At 43.4% G+C, this 21,714-nt stretch overlaps 1 protein-coding gene across 1 annotated transcript in view; it reads right to left on the reverse strand.

Moving 5' to 3' along the window:
• Positions 1 to 21,714, reverse strand: part of LOC124596404 — a 119,412-nt gene that overhangs the window by 52,279 nt on the left and 45,419 nt on the right. The window contains exon 2 of the mRNA XM_047135534.1: positions 16,458 to 16,591. Within this exon, the coding sequence (XP_046991490.1) occupies positions 16,458 to 16,591 (134 nt within the window). The remainder of the gene's footprint in view (positions 1 to 16,457; positions 16,592 to 21,714) is intronic.

Consider the following 21,714-nt stretch of genomic DNA (forward strand, 5'->3'; position numbering starts at 1 on the left):
CACACACTCACCCTAGAGATGTTTCACTGGTCCACTGTTGTCCCAACGATTCAGCCAAGAGTTTTTGGGAGTTTTCCCTTGGATGGAAAGCAAACTTCGAATTGGAAATCATCTTCGGCCCTCCCAAATGTTTCTAATCCTACCTGCCTTTGCCGTTCGCCCTCTCAAATATACTGACAGTTCTACAGTAGATCTGCCTGATGACTGAGATACAGAATGAAAAAAACAAGTCAGTAGTAGTTACTGAATAGTTCTGAACCAATTGCATTTCTGTGTTTGTACACGTAATTGCAGTTTATCGTCTCTGTACAGTTGAAGCTCAGCAGAAGCAGTATCAAAGTGTTTAACACCACACACACCAGAAACTGCACCAACCCCTCCCATTTCTGATGGATATTGTAAGGGTGCTCATACAGTACAATGTGCTATAATAGCTCAAGTGGATGGCTTAGGCTCTGTTGGCATTGTACCATATTAACTGTTGTAGTGGTAACAGTAGTAGTAGATTCAAATAATAGTTTTCTTGGCGAATTGAGATTGCAATGGGTTCCATAGTAGCTGTCGGATTTTGATGGAAGACAGTATTATTTTTTGACTAACACCGATTTTCACTGTACATACACCTATATGCAATAGAAATTTGATATTGATGTAGAGGAGACGTTAGTTGCCAACCACCTTTCCTACAAACAGCATCTAATCTAACGTTAGGGTTAGCACTACATTTTTAAGTTATGCTTCACACTGATTACAAGTGTTTTTTTTTTTTTTTTTTTTTTTTTTTTTTTTTTTTTTTTTTTTTTTTTTTTACATAACATATTTAATATTTCTAGCAGATTTCTGTCCACCACTCATCTGCAGCACATTAGCCATCAAGAATATATTTGTCAACTTGACCAAGCTGATATAAGACTGGTGGAACTCACACACTGCCAACTAGTACGGTAAACGGGGTATGACAGTGCAGTTAAGTGATTGGGAGGGGGATCAACTGTGCAGCAAGCTGAATTACATCAAGGGTTGCATGACAACTGAGTACAGTCCATTCCCTTAAGACATCAATCTTTGGCAACAACAGTGTACCCATCATCCACATGTTTGGTGGTGATATGATGAAGTTATCATATCAAGACCCAACACAATATGTATACTTAAAGTGTCCAATTGTTACAAACCTGCGTGGTCTGTACAATGCAATACGGATCGCCATGAAGAGACTCAATCTATGGCAAACATATGTTAAGCCACTCTTCAATGATATCGTCAGGTATCTAATGGAAGATGAGGAGTTAAATGTGTGTACAGATGTGTGTATGTGTGTTACACATAAGTCTACTAGAATTACTTCTGTAAACAGAAATTCCATACAAGTGGAAGTTACAGAATGCATTCCTAAGTCTGTTAGTGACCCAATTGGCTTGTGAAATACATGCTGAATTTAAAGCATGTAAGAAACAATTACATGAAAAGTAAAGCAGATTGTTGAATAGAGTTGAAGTAGAAAAAAAATGACAATGTTTATTTTTAATGATGCTGATTTATTTCCCACAGTTCACAAAGTACCAAATGTATATCAATGATGTACAGAATTTGTATTAAAATGTATGTACAATAATAAATAATACTTCCCTTTTACAAGTTGTAATATGACTTATTTCCTCATACACATGACAGTTCACCTTTTGCTGTGATTAATACGTTTTTCATCTGAAGTCTAGTATCTACAAACAATCTTTCCAGGGAATTAACTCTACATATATCATCTACAGTGTTCATCCAGTGCAGGTGACAAAATTTTTGATAGGACTTCATTACTCCTATGGAGGCGACTATGATCAGGGGCTACCTGTTCCCATGGACAAATACACGCAGCATGATAGGGAAAATCCCGAGCAATTAATGAGTAAACTGTCTCACATTCTCCTTCTTCTGCAAACTGCACTTTCTGCTTCTCCTTATCAGACAAAGCAAAATGTGTATCCATGGTTTAAGGCTTCTTACATATACTTCAAAATCCACGATGACAAAACCTACAGTAGTAGATGGTTGATCCTATACTGATCTATGCTCTGTACCATGTGATATGACAAAACACAGATATGTATAACTGGAACTTGTATCCCACTTCGAAATCTACATAAAACTCAACATTAACACACATCCATCGGCAGTCAGCTGATAAGTAGTGTTGAATGTCAGTGCCCTATGATGACTTAGCTGAGGTACAATGAGTGGTGCAGGTGCTGGATACAGCGGAAAGTTTAAGTCTGGAAACAATTCCATATCCTGCTCCTGCATCAGGGAAGCTTATCTGAATGGTGATGTTGGGATGCTGCTGATGGATACAGTGGAAACTCGAACTCTGGAAACAGTTCTCCAGGCTGACTTCATTTCCACTCCATTGTGTCAGGAGTTGCATTGTGGAGCTTGTCTGCATGCTGACTTGATTTATGCTACTGATTGTGGTGCCTTGGTGCTCAAATGTACTTGATTTCCATTCCAGAGTGTTGGGAGCTGCATCAGGGAGTGTGTCTGCATGCCAGTTTGATATCTGCTGCTGCTCCTGCTGCTGCTCAGGTGTGTCAGGCATCACATTGTGTACATCATGAAGCAGTTGAATTGAGAAGAAATGAAAGAAAAACATAAAAAATACACACATACAGATGCACACATAACGAATGATACAAATTGTGGGAGAGGGATGGTTTAATACTTACAACTGGGTGTGTGAGGGAGTTTTTTCTGCTGGATGTTGTAGATCTCAGTTCATGGCAATGATCAACTATTCGCTACGGAGTATGGGACACAAGTGGTGAGTCCACTTAATGGATGTAAGCCTGAATACTGAGGGTGAGTGGTGGAGTAGACAACTGCTGTGCCATGGAAAATGGAATAATTCCTTTGGACTGCCCGCATACCTCTAAATCAGCCATCTTGTATTCTGATGTCAACGCAGATGTCATGGGTTCTAAACTTAGAGTCATGCAGGTTAGTACCCTCAGGACAATGCCATAGAACTACCATTACCATGCCAAGGGTTTACTTTGTTGTAATGCCACATGTGAATAACATGCTAGAAATTTAGAGCAGAGACATCTTCCTCTGAAGTGTTCTAATGAATCTGAAATATTTTGGATGAAGTTTTGACTTTGAGAATTTATGTGAAGAAGGAAACTGATCAGTGCCAACTCCTTAACACTTAACCTCATACATGGTATAGCTTGATACAGTATCTCTAAACTGTACCAAGATGTCCAACAAAATACACCCCAACTGTAGCACAATGCTTCCAAAACTACAGCTTCCATCATCATCAAGCGTCTCAGTGCTCTCACCACGATATGAGCACTGCATACTTTGCAGTGCTAGTTGGCAGTCTGTGAGCTTCACCATTCATATAGCAGGATGGTCAAGTTGATCAACATACTCTTGATGGCCTGGAAGCCTGGACGCTATGAGTGAATAGCGGATAGAAATCTGCTGGAAATGTTAAATAACCTATGTACAATGTAAAACATAATTTGTGTGAGGAATCACATTAAAATATAGTGGTAGCCCAGATATTAGATCAGATTCTGTTTATAGGAAGGATGGTTGGCATTTACTGTTTCGTCTACATAAGTACCAAATTTCCATCACATCAAGGCCTACAGCAACAATCTGTGTCAGTTAAAATATAACGCTAAAGTGTAAATGTCTTGTGACTAGGGCCTCCTGGCAGGTAGACTGTTTGCCGCATGCAAGTCTTTCAATTTGAATCCACTTCGGCAACTTGTGCTTCGATGAGGATGAAATGATGATGATTAGGACAACACAACACCCATTCCCTGAGCGGAGAAGATCTCCGACCCAGCCGGGAATCGAACCCGGGCCCTTAGGATTGACATTCTGTCCCACTGACCACTCAGCTACTGGGGGATGACAATATAGCACTGTTATCCATAAAAAGAATATATGGCTCACTGCAATACAGCTGGTTCAGAATCCTACAACTGCTTTGGAACCTATTTCAATCTGTATTCCCCATGAGATCTAGTGTTTAAATCTATTAAATCTACTACCGCCATCACAATTACATCTTTAGTATGTGACTACACTGAGGTGACAAACGTCATGGGATGCCACCCAATACCATGTTGGACCCCCTTTGCCTAGTGTAGCGCAGCAATTCAACATGGCATGGGCCCAACAAGTCACTGGAAGTCCCTTCTGCAGAAATATTAAGCCATGCTGTCTCTATAGCCATCCAGAATAGCGAAATTGTTGCATGTGCAGGATTCTGTGCATGAACTAATCTCCTGATTATGTCCCATTAATGTGTGATCTGATTCATTTTGGGTGATTTGGATGCCCAAATCATTTGCTCAAATTATCCAGAATGATCTTCAAACCGGTTGCAAACAAACGTGGCCCAGTAACATGGCGCATTGTCATCGATATAAATTACATCCTTGTTTGGGAAAATGACCTCCATGAATGACTGCAAATATTTCCAATTAGCCAACATAACCATTTCCAGCCAGTGATGGGTCCAGTTGGACCAGAGAACCCAGTCCATTGCAAAAATGCAGATGTGTGTAAAATCTTATGGGACTTAACTGCTAAGGTCATCAGTCCCTAAGCTTACACAGTACTTAAGCTAAATTATCCTAAGGACAAACACACACACCCATGCCTGAGGGAAGACTCGAACCTCCGCCGGGACCAGCCGCACAGTCCACGACTACAGCGCCTTAGAGAACCCAGTCCATTCCATGTAAAGAAAGCCCACAACCTCAAGGAGCCACCAACAGCTTGCAACTGCCTTGTTGACAATTTGGGTCAGTGGCTTTGTGGGGTCTGCACCACACTTGACCCTACCATCAGCTCTTACCAATTGAAATCGAGACTCATCTGATCAGGCTACAGTTTCTCAATCGTATAGGGTCCAACCCGTATGGTCACGAGCCCAGAGAGGCACTGCAGGTGATGTTGTACTGTTAGCAAAAGCACTTGTGTCAGTCATATGCTGCCTTAGCCCATTAACAGCACATTTCACTGCACTGTCCTAATGGATATGTTCATCGTATATTCCAGATTGATTTCTGCTGTGATTTCACACAATACTGCTTGTCTTTGAGCACTGACAACTCTATGCAAACGCCACTGCTCTCGGTCGTCAAGTGAAGACCGTCGACCATTGCACTGCCCACAGTAGGAGGTAATGTCCAGCACACCCTTGCACTGTAGGTCTCAGAATACTGAATTCCCTAAAGATTTCCCAAAAGGAATATCCCAAGTGTCTAGCTCCAACAACCAATCCGCATTAAAATTCTGTAAAAAACGGTTCAAATGGCTCTGAGCACTATGGGACTTAACTTCTGAGGTCATCAATCCCCTAGAACTTAGAACTACTTAAACCTAACTAACCTAAGGACATCACACACATCCATGCTCGAGGCAGGATTCGAACCTGCGACTGCAGCGGTCGCGTGCTTCCAGACTGCAGCGCCTAGAGCAACTCGGCCACCCCGGCCGGCTAAAATTCTGTAAATTCCCGTGGTGCAATTATAATAATGTCGGAAACATTTTCACATGAATCATCTGAGTACAAAAGACAGCTTCATCAAAGCATTGCCCTTTTATACCTTGTGTGCACCATGCAACCACCATCTGCGTATGTCATATCATTATCGCATGCCTTTTGTCGCCTCAGTATGCCAAGCGACTACATGTCTATATGAACTATTACGGCATATTTTCCTGTACAAGCACCTTAACAATTAATCAGAAATGAGAGCTAATGTACTATTACTCTCATAAGATGCCGCTGTTTCGTCACATACATTTATCGCCACTGATAGTCATTCTATGTGAATGATTTGGATATACCATAATTTTCGAATCGTAATCAGAGGTGAATTTCATAAAAATTTGATGTTATACACCGCTTGAAACCTATGGATGGTTGTGTCAGACACAATCAATGTGTTTAGTGTCCAGGGCAGTAATTTCATCCTCATAAAGTTTGCAACTATAGTGCTCGGAACTTGCTAGTTCGATGTATGTTTAAAGACCGTTGAATGACGTTAAATCACCATCAGAAAGTTTTTGTTGTATGTTCTGCACTCCCACCTTGTATACATATGTCTGATTCTCAAGAAAGACAAAAGAAATTGTCAGCTTCCAAGTTTTGGTGAATTCGGGTCTGTGGTAGAAATCCGAATGCCTTAATGTGCTAATTCAATGGATAGTACTACTGTAAGTCAGAACTATACCTGTTCTGCGAATTATGCACACAACCAGAGGTCCATATTATTAGTTGGCTGCACAGTTTTGGTAAACGTCTTATGTCCTTTCTGAAGACAGAATACTAAGGCGCTGCAGTCATGGACTGTGCAGCTGATCCCGGCGGAGGTTCGAGTCCTCCCTCGAGCATGGGTGTGTATGTTTGTCATTAGGATAATTTTGGTTAAGTAGTGTGTAAGCTTAGGGACTGATGACCTTAGCAGTTAAGTCCCATAAGATTTTCACACAGATTTGAACATTTTGAAGACAGAATAACAACATTCCATCTCTTTCAACCTATCAAGAGCTTGTCCAATCCATGTAACAAAGAATCGTGACACTATATTGGTGCATAAAGAGGTGAAGGTGGACCAACATGACCAAATTCAATGTTATCATACAACATTCCTTTTACACTGAAGCGCCACAGAAACTGTTTTTTGTTTTTTAATTGAATCATATGGCTAGGACCCTTCATCGGGCAGACCATTCGCCAGGTGCCAGTCTTTCAATTTGACGCCTCCTCAGTGACCTGCAGGCGATGACGATGATAGGATGATGATGAGGACAGCACAACACCCTGTCCCTGGGTGGAGAAAATTCCCCGACCCAGCTGGGAATCGAACCCTGGACCAAAGGATTGACAATCCGTCATGCTGACCATTCAGCTGCTGGGGGCAACAAAGAAACTGGTATAAGCATGCGTATTCAAACACAGAGATATGTAAACATGCAAAATAAGGCGTTACGCTTGGCAACACCTATATACGACAACTTGTGTCTGGCGCAGTTGTAATATCGGTTACTGCTGCTAGAATGGCGGGTTATCAAGGTTTAAGTGAGTTTGAACGTGGTGTTATAGTCGGCGCACGACCGATAGGACACAGCATCTCTAAGGTAGCGATGAAGTGGAGATTTTCCCATATGACCATTTCAAGAGTGTACCATGAATATCAGGAACCTGATAAAACATTAACTCTCCAACATCGCTGTGGCCAGAAAAAGATTCTGCAAGAACAGGACCAACAATGACTGAAGCAAATGGTTCAATGTAACAGAAGTACAACCCTTCCGCAAATTGCTGCATATTTCATTGCTAGGCCATCAACAAGTGTCAACGTGTGAACAATTCAATGAAACAGCATCAATATGGGCTTTCAGAGCTGAAGGCCACTCATGTACCCTTGATGACTGCAAGACACAAACCTTTACACTTCGCCTGGGCCTGTCAACACCAACGTTTGGCTGTTGATGACTGGAAACATGTTGCCTGGTTAGATGCGACTCGTTTCAAGTTGTATTGAGCAGATGGACATGGAGACATGGAGACAACCTCATGAATCCATGGATCCTGCATGTCAGCAGGAGACTGTTCAAGCTGGTGGAGGTTCTGTAATGGTGTGTGGCATGTGCAGTTGGAGTGATATGGGACCCCTGACACGTCTAGATACGACTTTGACAGGTGACACATAAGTAAGCATCCTGTCTGATCACCTGCATCTATATGACCATTGTGCATTCCAACGGACTTGGGCAATTCCAGCAGCATGATGCGACACCCCACACATCCCAAATTGCTACAGAGTGGTCCAGGAACACCTTTCTGAGTTTAAACACTTCTGTTGGCCACCAAACTCTCCAGACATATGAATATTATTGAGCTTATCTGGGATGGCTTGCAATATGCTGTTCAGAAGAGATCTCCATCCCCGTCATACTCTTACAGATTTATGGACAGCCTTGCAGGATTCATGGTATCAGTTCCCTCTAGCACTACTTCAGACATTAGTCGAGTTCATGCCACATCATATTGCGGTACTTCTGTGTGCTCGCAGGGGCTCTACACGATGTTAGGCAGGTGCACCATCTTCTTTGGCTCTTCAGTGTCGAAGTATAAGACTACACAAGAAAAGTGGGTTAACACTTACTTAAGTGGAAACTTCATTATTTTGATACGTTATTCGTTGGTTTCACCATAAAACTGATGTGAAAATTCAGTAATTTGCTGTATGTATGTCACCTGTCACCATTTATAAATTCTATGGAGACGTCTGATGTTATAAGTATTTCATGTCAAAATTTTACAATTGATGTGGAAAACTGATTATTTTGTAGTACATTTATCGATTTCAATGCAAGATTGATTTTGGTAGTATATTTGATGCTTCCAAAATTGTTTCAGCTTATTCCTACCTCATTTAGGTGGTATGCTGTTCTGTACACTGATGTCAAGCACAGTGCTGTTCTATACTGTATTCGCTGCCCACTGTAGTTGGCGTGCAACTTGAGTAGCAGGCTGTCCATGTTCCAGGCAGGGCCGTGCTCAGCAGCGAGTCGTGTGATTCATGTAACCATGGCCTATTTATGAAGGTGCTCAACTTTGTCCCATGATTTCCCACTAGGCCACTGGCTCTCGAGGTATAGCGTTTATGTTATCTTAATCAGATGGAGGTAATGGTCTGTGGTGTGTCGTCTCTGCTGTATCACTGGCAATGCTACAGTGATCTGCCATCAGTTGGCACTGTACTCTGTTGTGAAGGTAGTTCAGCTTTCGTGCTCAAATATCATGTACAAGCATGGTACTGCTCTCTATTCTTGTAAAAAAATATCATACATTTGTGTCATATGTGTTTGTCACATTTTTTATGGGTACGATTCGACTTGTAAGTCTGTAGCTCATCGTCTTGCAGTAGCGTTCTCATTCCCTGCGTACGGGGTCCTGGGTTCGATTCCCAGTGGGGTCAGGGATTTTTCCTGCTTCGAGATGACTGGGTGTTGTTGTGTCATCTTCATCATCATCATTCATCCCCATTACAATCGGAGGAAGGCAATGGCAAACCACCTCCACTAGGACTTTGCGATGCGGGTCTCCCGTATCGTCCCCCATGCTCCTCGGAGTATGGGACCTCATCATCATCATCATTGGACTTGTAAATAAGTACAAACGTGTTTCACTTTGAAATGTTGCTACTACATGCCTAGTACATATAAGTTCGGGTGTTTGAGGGCTCTGTGAGGTTTGGTTAAGCTGCTGTCGGTAAATAGCCACCTTTCATTCCCCACATCATTTTTTTGTGGTGAATTTTACAAGCGTAGTATCTTAAACACTTTTGTTCCAGAGCCACCACACTAAGTGTCTACTGCTAGGAAGATGAATGCACATCACTAGATTTGTCAGTTTCCATCCAAAACATATGTGTGGGTTATCAGTTATTTTCAACTTACATGAATTTTAAATTCCCTTTATTAGGTTTAAAGCAGAAGAGCAGTTCCTGCATTTTTCATGCTTTCCATCATGTTAACTTGAGTCATGCTTGCTGTAGCCACAGTGCTGTTGCAACTGCATACTAACTTTGCGAATCGGGACTTCTATAATTATTTCACATTAGGTCATCGAATCTGTAGTATGTGTGGGATTTCTCTCTGAATGGAGCTGTCACTGGTGCATGGTAGCAAGACTCCCCACTCTTAGTGGGGGTACTGCAGACTTCTAGACCAATTTAGTGATGATAAAACTTTGTGAGTGTAGATTAGGGAACTCTCCCTGGCAAGATATTTGTTTAAAGAAAGATGCAAGTGTTCCTACTGCACAACATACAGTTTTGACTTTAACATAAAGGGATAAGTTGGAGCGGGAGTGCAGGGGTTCTTTTCCTCCCCCAATGTTCGTTTTAACAAATTCACAAGTGGAGAGAGAGTTAGGAGAAGCAATGACCATACACATCTGAGTGTGGAGGTCAGCAGACAGGCCTGGACCTGCATAAATAACATTTGTCCCTAACATCATACAGGCACAGCCAGTATTCCAGGACTCGGATTCTGACAACATAGAGCCTGTCGCAATATTCCCTAGTTGCCATATTCGACTGCCATCTTGTATTCCAGGTCACCCATCTTGGATTCTGACATCAAATTAGAGCTGTGCCTGTATCTCAAGTCTGGGCCAGTATTTCAAAACTCCACACTGCTATAAATAGCCCGTTTGGTTTGAGCTAGAGTCTGATGGCACTGAGCGTGTCCGAGTATTCTAAGTCAGCATCTAGAATCCTGATGTCATACAGCCTGTGCCAGTATTTCAATCCTTCGATTCTGAGGTTACAGAGCTTGTGCCAGAATTCCAAGACTTGGATTTTGACGTCATACAGCCTGTGCCAATATTCCAGATAATCCAGCATGAAAATGCACCATCTTGAATTTCCTTCTGATTTATGCTTAGGTTAACAGCCCTGTTTACACAGCAGCAATGGATAACCCCACCACAACTTGAATTTCCCACCATTTTATTCGTAATGCCAGTGTTCCAAGTCTCGGATTCAAATGCCACAAAGTCTGTCCCAGTATTCAAAGTGAGCCAGTATGACAATGAGTCATCTTGCATTTCACACCACTTCACACTTAGGACTAAAACCCTAATTCCACAGGAAACACACCAGTGCAATTGGGCTATTCTTTAAATTCCCTGCCATTATTGATTTTCCCACCATTTTATACATGGGGCAATTGGCCTTTGTCAGTCAGGGAATTTCCGGGGGGGGGGGGGGGGGGGGGGGGGGTGAGGTTGGGAAAATCCCATGACTTATAAGTGATGTCAGTACACCCCAGAATCACACCTGAGTGCCTCTTGCATATCTACTTATCCTGACCAGATGTCTTCAATGCATGCTAACAGTTACTGTCACAAACACCCTCTGTATGGAGATAGGTCAGGACAACAATGGAGATAGGTCAGGACAACACAGGCAACATGTGGTCTTGCGCTATGTTGTTGAACGAAAAAAGCACAGAGACCCTGAAGATAGGACACAGCCACCGGTCTTACGATATTTGAAATTTAACACCTGCTGTCCAGATTAACGGTTACGCAAACCAGAGGTGGTTTGCCAGTACACCCAATGGTAAACTGCACCTTCATGCTAGGTCACCACTTGCATGAAGATGACGAATGCATCCAGGAACAGTTCATTCTCCTCGGAGTCTCCGTACATAGTCTCTACGCAGAATCAGGTTGCCACTGAAAGGACGACATGATGCTATTCCATTGTTCAGTGTTGTTGAAGGGGCATAACACTGTTGGCGCAGCTCTTTGCTGCTGTGTTAAGAGAGTCTGCAACAATGGTTACCATGCTGATAGTCCATGATGGTGCAAATAACATCGTAATGTTTGTATTGACACTCGTCTGGTTGCAAACAAGTCCATTTCCACTGATTGTTCGTTAGTTCTGTACAACAAATGATCAGCGGAATCAAAAATGTTATGTCATGGCTGATGTTAGGCCTACATCACATCTAAATCATCTTAATCACAAACTACAGGGGAAAAGAAACACAATTTTTTTGATGTTAGAGGAAGCTACTTCATTCGAAAACAAATTATCTATTTTTGATAAAGATTTTGATAAATTAAACTTGATTCGCTTGCAAGTCTATTGACACTTCAACATAATTCCAATAATGAGATTTTCTTATTCAAAACAACACTTCTAAATACAAGACCATTTTCAGTGTATTTACTGTTGTAAGCACAAGTAGTGATACAAAATGTAAAAATTTGAGTAATATTTCTTGACTGTTATCACAGTGAAGTGGCAACATCGTTGTGGAATGGTCTTAGAACCAAGACACTGCACAGTCTGGCGCATCCTGTAGCCTGTACTCTTCTTACTAGCCAAATACTGCTGATGATTTCTTCCAACAACAGTATTTGTCCTGAGTAAATTCAAAAACGATACTAGAGCTTGGAGGGCGGGTGGGGTGTGTGTGTGTGGGGGGGGGGAGTAGAACCACTGGCACACTGCCAACAAACTCCACGCCGTGAAGAATACACCCCACGATGGTGTTTCATCGCCTGGCATCACTACAGACGATTTATTTGTGCAACTATTTGGTGTTCTCGCCAATTTACAGACGATATAACCAGTGCAATTGTGGTTCTCGAACGGTCGACAATGTTCCCATTGTCTCAACAACCGCTGAACCAGGATATCATTGCCTCTCGCCAAACGGACGAACACACTAAATCACAAATCAAGTACAATGTTATCAGTGAAGGTGGTGAGATGAAGCCTGCCAGTCACTTAATTATGTGTGCTATATCAACAATGACCATACACGGTGAACAATGGCTGCCTGCCACCGTCCCCACCTCCCACCAAACCAGTGCTACTAACGTACCGATCAATGACAGTGTTAATGAACTACACAGCACTAACTTTCATTCTAATGACTCAGCGCATATCATCATTCCGTGTGCAACGTACAAAATTATGGATACCCTCTAGAGTACTGCAATCGTTTGACAAACAATCACCATCACATACGACACCTTCCACTGCAGAGAACAGATATTTACGAGTTATTGCGAACAAATTCGTCCTAAAAGTGACCTTCCTGTGCCAGACCATGTTTTTCCACGGCTTACACCTGAACTTTACATCCCGCGCGATACCGTACGTCACCCATAGGTGACGTCACACATGTTACAGCCATGCCGTGACCTGCGCACATCATGACGATGACGCCACACCGACAATATCTGCATCGCGCCACACCTGCCACATGATGTCACTCAGTAAGCACTGTATCTATTTGCAACCGCGCAGGTTTTTCACACTCTACAGTCACAGAATATCAATATGGCGAGCCTGACAGCAACTACAACCCATGCACTGTGGGAGCTCAAGGAGTACCTACAACAGCCACCGCATTGGGTGACCTACACCAATGCGCCATCTACCACAATTTCCACCAACCAGGACATGTCCATTGCGCCATGTTCCTCAGTTCCTCACTGTGACACCATCCTCCATGATGCTGACACACCAACCATGACACCCACGCTGCGCCCCGTAATAATCGGTCACGACGCCTGCATTACTGACACACCTACTGCGCCGCAATGCCAGGTGCCGCCTCTACCAGCGCCACCAGACGATGTTCACAAACCCTCACCAAGTACTTCGCAAAATTACAACAACCTCATACAAGCCCCAGTCCATCGCCACCAGGCAGATTACCACCGGCAAACACACCGAGTTACATCTGCCACCGCTACAAGTTGATTCTCGAGAAGCATGGTTCGCACTCTGCAAGTGCACAATGCAGTTGGCCGGGATCACAGACCATGAGAAGTGTTTTGTGCTTTTGAACTACCTTCATACTGACACTGATCTTATCAGCGACCTCCTCTTGCCCACACCAACAGATATGAGACAGTGAAGATGCTCATACTACAGCACCTATCACGTTCACCTGAACAACAACTCCAACTAGCCATCACTGAGATGTTGCTGGGCCATGATATCCTGTCAGTGCTCTGGCGCAGGTTACACCTCCGAATCTACACAAACCTCTTACCAGATCATGCTCTCTGGTCACTATGGCTTCTCAAGCTGCCTGAAAGTGTACAGATGGCCATGCTAATGCATGAGGACAAACTGCTGAAAGCCGGTTATAGTTTGCTGACTAGATGCTTGCCCTCACACAGCATGACACCTTGATAAACATTCGCATCGGCTCCAGCAATGACAACAACACCTGTTACATCTACAGCGTGCTCAAGTCAGCCTACACACCGGCCGTGCCCATGGTAACCACCAGGCAGTGCTCACTACAGCCAAACAACAGTTGCCAAGCTGCTCTGACCTAGCCGAGCCCTTCCACGTTATGCCAATGGCAGCTTCACAAGACTCCACTGCGGTGAGGCACCAACAAACAGAAACCACGACAGACACAGGCACTGTGTTTGTTGCAGAATGTAAACAACCACCCACTGCATTCACGCCCAGCTGTTGACCCACACCTAACCATCACAACAACTCATCCAGCCAGAACGCTACACCTACTCGGCTGCACTGTCCTTGCTGGTTCCAAGCACATTTCAATGCTCACGCGCGCCGCTGTCATCCACCCTGCAGCTACCCAAACTAGTACAGTGGCCTGACATCAGGTCGCTCCCCCATTCAAGCCGCCTCACTACGAAAAATGACAACATTCATCTTACCCCATGTCTCCATTGTAACATTGCACGGCTCTTCATCTATGACAACAGACCACCACCCTGGCACTCCCATCACCGGATGCCCATATGGTTATAACAGCCGACGCCAGTGACCAGGCAATTGGGGTGGTGCTACAACAGGATGTCCCCAGTGCAACCCAACCCATATGGTTTTTTTTTGCAGAAACTTACCGACTTCCAGAAACTGTGGTCAACATTAAACTGTGAGCTTTTGGCAATATATGAAGCAGTTCGGTACTTCCAAGATGTCATCGAGGGCCAGCCACTTACTATCAACACAGGCCACCGCCCTCTAGCTGACACTACTAAAAAACCGCCAGCCAATACCTCCCCTCAAAGATTCCGCCACCTGGACCTGATTTCACAATATACTACAGATGTCCTCTATGTATGGGGAGCAGAAAACACGGTGGCTGACTACCTCTCATGACTCGTCATCACCACATCGACACATCTTGACTTTGACCAACTAGCGGAGGCACAAGCAACTGACACTGACCTTCAAAACCTGATATCCAAACGTTTTGTTTGGACTAACATTAAACGGGACTGCACTGTGAGAACGAGGGCCTGAATCCAATGCCAACGGGTCGAGACAGGATGTCATGCCCAACTGCTTTTCGGGAAATTCCGCATCCCAAAGAGCCATTTCCAATAGGTCCACACAGTCCTCATGTGGCCACTCCCAGATTCAAACGGACACAAGTACATCTTGTCAGCCATAGACAGGACAACTCGATGGGTGGAGGCCACACCTCTGACTGATATCTCGGCCAACACCATCGCCTGAGATTTTATCACACTATGGATTGCACGCTTAGGCTGCCCAGAGTCCCTGACGACTGACCAGGCCCTAGCAGTTCAAGTTGGCCATGTTCTCCGAGCTCTGCCACCTCTGTGGGTACCACTGGTTCCACATGACACCCTATCATCCCCAATCCAGCAGACTTGTGGAACGGTGGCATCGCACCATCAAGACAGCACTGATATGCCATGTTGAGGAGTGGATGGGGGCCCTCCCCTGAGTGCTGCTGGGCATACAGGCTGCCTAAAAAGAAGATCTGGGCGCCTCGCTGACAGAGATGCTTTACGGGGAACTGATCACTCTCCCACCAGAGTATCAGAAACCACTGATCCCATAGATGTCAACCTGCTGGACCTTGTAAAACATGTCAGGGACCACATCCGCCACGTCCGCATCCCACTGTTGTCCCACGACGACAAACCAACCAACTTTGTGCACAAGGACCTCCAATCATGTACATAGGTAGGCTCGGGACTGACACTGTCAAACCCTCCCTCCACTCTGCGTACAGTTGTCTGTACGAGGTGTTGAAACAAGTTCAAAACACTTTTGAGATCTTGCAAACTGGCAAAACCACAACAGCGTCACTGAACCGCCTAAAACTAGTGTGGACTTTAGTGAACACACCCGGTGTTTACCCTCCACTGGTCCTAGCTCCAGGCCTCCCAAGCCAATTTTACAGTCAGCCTAGACCTGTGAAACTACCTTGCACAAGACATTTCCGTAACACTGCAGGACTCACTGCTCGTGGCTAGAATCGAATTCGACAACAGACAGTCGGGACACAGCACGTTCTCGAGGTCGCTAGAGCACCCCACGCCCCTTCCACCTACAATCGACACTGCAGGTTTGAAATCCACTCTTTCTTCAGATGGATACCCGCTTGTGTCAGCCCTGGAGCACTTCAGGACTGACATCCCGGACACCATCACTGGTGGACCGACCACCTCGACACAACAAAACCGGACAACGCACCAACAGCCACCAACATACCAACAGACACCGCCACCATCACATCGGCACTGTCACTGACGTCACGGGCCGGGCACCTGGCAGACTATGGTATGTTGGCCCTCACCATCGCCAGCAGGACAACGCATCACGATGTACACCAGCCACCGTGCTCCGTGCTTGTGGAGGGGGGCCTGTATCTTTGCCAGAGTAGTTCTCTGTAGTATTCACTCTATGATTCACACATTGTGCATACACTGCGAGAATAAAAGTATTCATAGCAAGTGACGGGAGTGCGAGTGATTATTTATCGTAATAATTACCACGCCGGACCCCACTACCTACAAGCCCAACCAGATAAACTATCTAGAGATTCACGAGCATAATTCAGAATCTATGTAATGTAATATTTCTTACCTTAAGCAGGAAGCAAAATAAGCCAAACAGGACAACAGAACTCAGAACACAAAGTTGGTCCCGAATCTGTGCTGCAGAAAAGCAGTCCAAGTAAAGGTTCGCCGATAGAGTAATTATCAGTGGAATAAAAGGAACTGAAACAGAAAAGCACAGCAATACGTTAAATACTTCTTTAACATATTGCATAAATTTGTGAAGAATGATCAAAATTTTTAAATAATTTTGATGATGATGATTGGTTTGTGGGGCACTCAACTGCGCGATTATCAGCACCCGTACAAATTCCCAACCTTTGCTCAGTCCAATTTCATGACTTCCATGAATGATGATGACAACACAAACACCCAATCATCTCGAGGCAGATGCAAATCCCTAACGCCACCGGAAATCGAAACTGGGACCTCGTGCTCGGTAAGCAAGAACGCGATCGTGAGACCACAAGCTGTGGATCAAATAATTTTGAATGTTTGTGGTTGTGAATTAACAATGGTTAGGAAGAATTTAAGTTCGCTTGACGCCTGTAGTACTAATGAACTGTCAGTATCCAGCAATATGCTCTCCTTTTAATGCATTAATTTACTTCCACATGATATGTAAAGTTAAGATGGAATATAATTTTATTTCGCTAATTTAAAAGCCTGCAGATGATATGCACATTGAGTTTTGAATAATTATCTGACCAACACAATAAACATTAGTCAAGACATTAAAATGAACCCTCGCAGTTGACTTTTATTAGTTCACTTCAAACAGTAAATTTTTAAACTTGACGTGGCATTTTGTGTGCCTTCCCAATAAGTAGATTATTGACTTTGTGACAGTAACAACTCAATGCTGTCACATCAAGAATACTGTTTTTAAGCCTGAATGAGTTTTCATGCACTTCATAGGCATCCTTCTAGGCACTGGAGGGAGGGATATGAGTTCCTGCCTGAACTGTACTCTACATAATCTCGAAGTTATGAAAAACATGTCTACGTCACGGCACTAATGCACAGGTACATTTCAATATTTGTACATCCATTTTTGCATATAATGATCGACGGCCCAGTTTAAACAAAACACCGCTGAGAAGGGCTTTTATATAACATAACAAAATTAAGCAGACACCATCGCCACAAGTTCCTTCATTCACCTGTAACTTTCCAAACGGTAGACCTTTTCTAAGAATGCAGGCTGGCTAATAGCTGGTTGGTGCATAATTTACCCTTATCTTCTTCTCCTTAACAAGTTGACTAAAATAATGATGTGTCTCTGGATGTTTAGATTGCTCATAAAATAACACGCTACTATATGCGGTGTGTTGTTGGGGGTATTTTCTCTAGTGTTTCAGTAGATATTTGAATTTCTTTTTTGGAATGTGTAGCTGGAGTCAACCCAAGCCAACAGTGCTCAAGTCTTTCATGAGACGCCTAGTGTCGATGGAAAGCACAGGTTTGTTTACCGATACAAACAAAATGGTTTTTAAAGGGGTGTTTCACATGCCCATTCGATCGAGTGCTCCCAGATTACTCTAGTGCGATACTAGTTTTATTGATGTGTGTTAACAAGGACAGAAAAACTCGAAGAATAACCAGTACTCCAGCAGCGACAGCTGACTGCTCCCTCCAAGCATGCAGCGAGCAGTAATTGTTTGGGATGACTTCAGCTACACAATGTGAAAACGAAATTCCTGTTACCTGCCGAAACACCAGACAAAATGCGCCTGACACATGACAGGATGGTCACAAACAGTCTGCAAAACTTGTAATGATATTTTGGGATAGGGTGTGCTGAGAAGCAACTGTTAAGAAGAAAATTCAGTAGCTTGCGCTGTTCCGGAGTTAAGCAGTATTAAACTTAGCCAATCAGGCCGCTGTGAGCGTAAATTCAAGGAGTTCACCAGATAAAATTAGTGTTAGTTGTTCTCATATCGTAGATGAAAGTACACAAGATGGCTCAGGCTTTGGCTCAGGTTCGATCCTTACTACCATACTACGTCCAATTTGTGTTTCGCTCTCTCGTTAGGTTTTAGAAAACCAAACGAAGAAAATGTTTGGCGACACCGCTTGAATCTGCGTGCGTAACGGCCTGATTGGCTAACTTCAAGTTTAATTAACTCAGAAACAGCACCATGTTTAGATTTTTAACAACTATTCCTCAGGACAATATACCCTTCATCATCCTTACAGACTTTTCAGGCTGTTTCCGACTATCCTCTATAGTGGCATCGTATTGATAGTTATCGTGATGTCACCCACAGCGAGCAGTGACCGTTATTGCTAGTACAGTCGTTGCATGTACTTTGCTTAAACAACATACGATGTAACTGTGCTCCGATCAATTGTATATTATATGAACGTTAATAAAGGGCATTTTACATTCAACGTCAAAGTGTTATTTATATAGTTGTTGTTGTTGTTGTGGTCTTCAGTCCTGAGACCGGTTTGATGCAGCTCTCCATGCTACTCTATCCTGTGCAAGCTTCACCATCTCCCAGTACCTACTGCAACCTACATCCTTCTGAATCTGCTTAGTGTATTCATCTCTTGGTCTCCCTCTACGATTTTTACCCTCCACGCTGCCCTCCAATGCTAAATTTGTGATCCCTTGATGCCTCAAAACATGTCCTACCAACCGATCCCTTCTTCTAGTCAAGTTGTGCCACAAACTTCTCTTCTCCCCAATCCTATTCAATACCTCCTCATTAGTTATGTGATCTACCCACCTTATCTTCAGCATTCTTCTGTAGCACCACATTTCGAAAGCTTCTATTCTCTTCTTGTCCATACTAGTTATCGTCCATGTTTCACTTCCATACATGGCTACACTCCATACAAATACTTTCAGAAACGACTTCCTGACACTTAAATCTATACTTGATGTTAACAAATTTCTCTTCTTCAGAAACGCTTTCCTTGCCATTGCCAGTCTACATTTTATATCCTCTCTAATTCGACCATCATCAGTTATTTTACTCCCTAAATAGCAAAACTCCTTTACTACTTTAAGTGTCTCATTTCCTAATCTAATTCCCTCAGCATCACCCGATTTAATTTGACTACATTCCATTATCCTCGTTTTGCTTTTGTTGATGTTCATCTTATATCCTCCTTTCAAGACACTGTCCATTCCGTTCAACTGCTCTTCCAAGTCCTTTGCTGTCTCTGACAGAATTACAATGTCATCGGCGAACCTCAAAGTTTTTACTTCTTCTCCATGAATTTTAATACCTACTCCGAATTTTTCTTTTGTTTCCTTTACTGCTTGCTCAATATACAGATTGAATAACATCGGGGAGAGGCTACAACCCTGTCTCACTCCTTTCCCAACCACTCCTTCCCTTTCATGCCCCTCGACTCTTATAACTGCCATCTGGTTTCTGTACAAATTGTAAATAGCCTTTTGCTCCCTGTAGTTTACCCCTGCCACCTTTAGAATGTGAAATTTATATTTATATAGTTATGCCATAGGAATTCCTAATGTGATACACTAATAAACCTGATAGCACTCTGATTATCTACCTTTAGATTAGGAACTCAGGACTCGTCAACAGTCGTAATTCTTTCCAATACTGGCCTGACAGCACAAATGACTTGGAAACAACAACTGAAGAAAGGGTGACACACTGCTGTAGTTACAATTTTAAGTAATCCAATTACCTTGAAATTTATGAAGAATGCAACGAATTGGTCATAGTACGAGGGCGGTTCAGAAAGTAACTTCCGATTGGTCACAGTGCGGGTTGTGGGGGGAGTAGCGACGCCATCTGTGCGTTCACGCACTCAACAGGTCAGTCGGCATCAAGCCGTGGTCGAGTGAACGTCGTACCTGTGCTAGTTTAGTTTTTGTGGCAGTTTGAAATGTGTGCTGCAATAGAAAACCCCGCCAAATGTGAAGTGCGTGCTGTCATAAGGTTTTTTACAGCCAAAGGATATTCTGCAGCAGCTATTCATCGTGAGCTTTGTGCCATGTATGGACCAAGAGTTATGAGTGAAGGAGTTGTCCATGAATGGGTACGTTTATTTAAAAGTGGACGAGAAAACGTTCATGATGAAGAGAGGAGTGGTAGACCATCATTGGTGACTGACGAACTCGTTCAGACAGTTGATGCAAAAGTTCATGAAAATCTCAATGTCGGAGTTGTCTACTGGTTTTCCACAGATTTCTAAGACTCTCTTGTACGAGATAGTGACAGCAAGATTGGGTTACCGTAAGTTCTGTGCACGATGGGTGCCCAAAATTCTTACCGACCACCACAAAACTCAAAGAATGGCCTCTGCATTAGACTTTCTGTCACGTTATGAGGACGAAGGAGAACCATTGTTAAACAGAATCGTCACCGGTGACGAAACCTGGATTAAGTATGTGAACCCTGAGACAAAAGAACAATCAAAGATGTAGGCACATTCAAATTCGCCTACCAAACCAAGAAAAGCCTCGCAAGATTTTTCTGCCAGAAAACTGATGGCAACGGTGTTTTGGGATGCCAAAGGGGTGTTGTTGGTTGAATTCATGGAACGTGGTACGACCATTAATCAAGACGTGTACTGTGAAACAATAAAAAAGTTACGACGGGCTATACAGAACAAACCCCGTGGTATGCTAACTTCCGGTATCGTTTTTTTGCACGATAACGCCCGTCCTCACTCTGCTCGCAGAACAACGGCCCTTCTTGAGTCCTTCAAGTGGGACGTTATCAACCATCCACCTTACAGCCCAGACCTGGCGCCAAGTGATTATCACCTCTTCATGCATTTGAAGAAATGGCTCGGGTCACAGCGGTTTTATGACGACGAAGAGCTCAAAGATGCGGTCACAGGCTGGCCCCAGGCACAAGCGGGTGATTTTTATGCAGAAGGAATTTCAAGGCTTGTGAAGAGATACGATAAGTGCCTCAATCGCTATGGAGACTATGTAGAAAAATAGTGCAAAGATGTAGTTGTAAGATGTATATATTAAAATATTTTTATTTAACTTAGTGTATTTTTTTAAATCAACCGGAGGTTACTTTCTGAACAGCCCTCGTATCCACTACTCTCCAGCAAGATCTTCATCATTACTATAAGCTTCGATTCTAGAGCCTTTCCACTTTTTGTTGTGGTCTTCAGTCCTCTAATGCAGTTCTCTACACTAATCTACCCTGTATGAACCTCTTCATCTTTGCATTACTAATGTAATATACACCTATTTGAACCTGCTCGCTGTAGACAAGCCTTGTTCTACTTCCACTCCACAAGTCGTGGAGTCAGCATTGCCTCGTGTGTGCTTGCATATC

The sequence above is a fragment of the Schistocerca americana genome, chromosome 1 (genome assembly GCF_021461395.2).
Source record: "Schistocerca americana isolate TAMUIC-IGC-003095 chromosome 1, iqSchAmer2.1, whole genome shotgun sequence".
Taxonomy (NCBI): domain Eukaryota; kingdom Metazoa; phylum Arthropoda; class Insecta; order Orthoptera; family Acrididae; genus Schistocerca; species Schistocerca americana.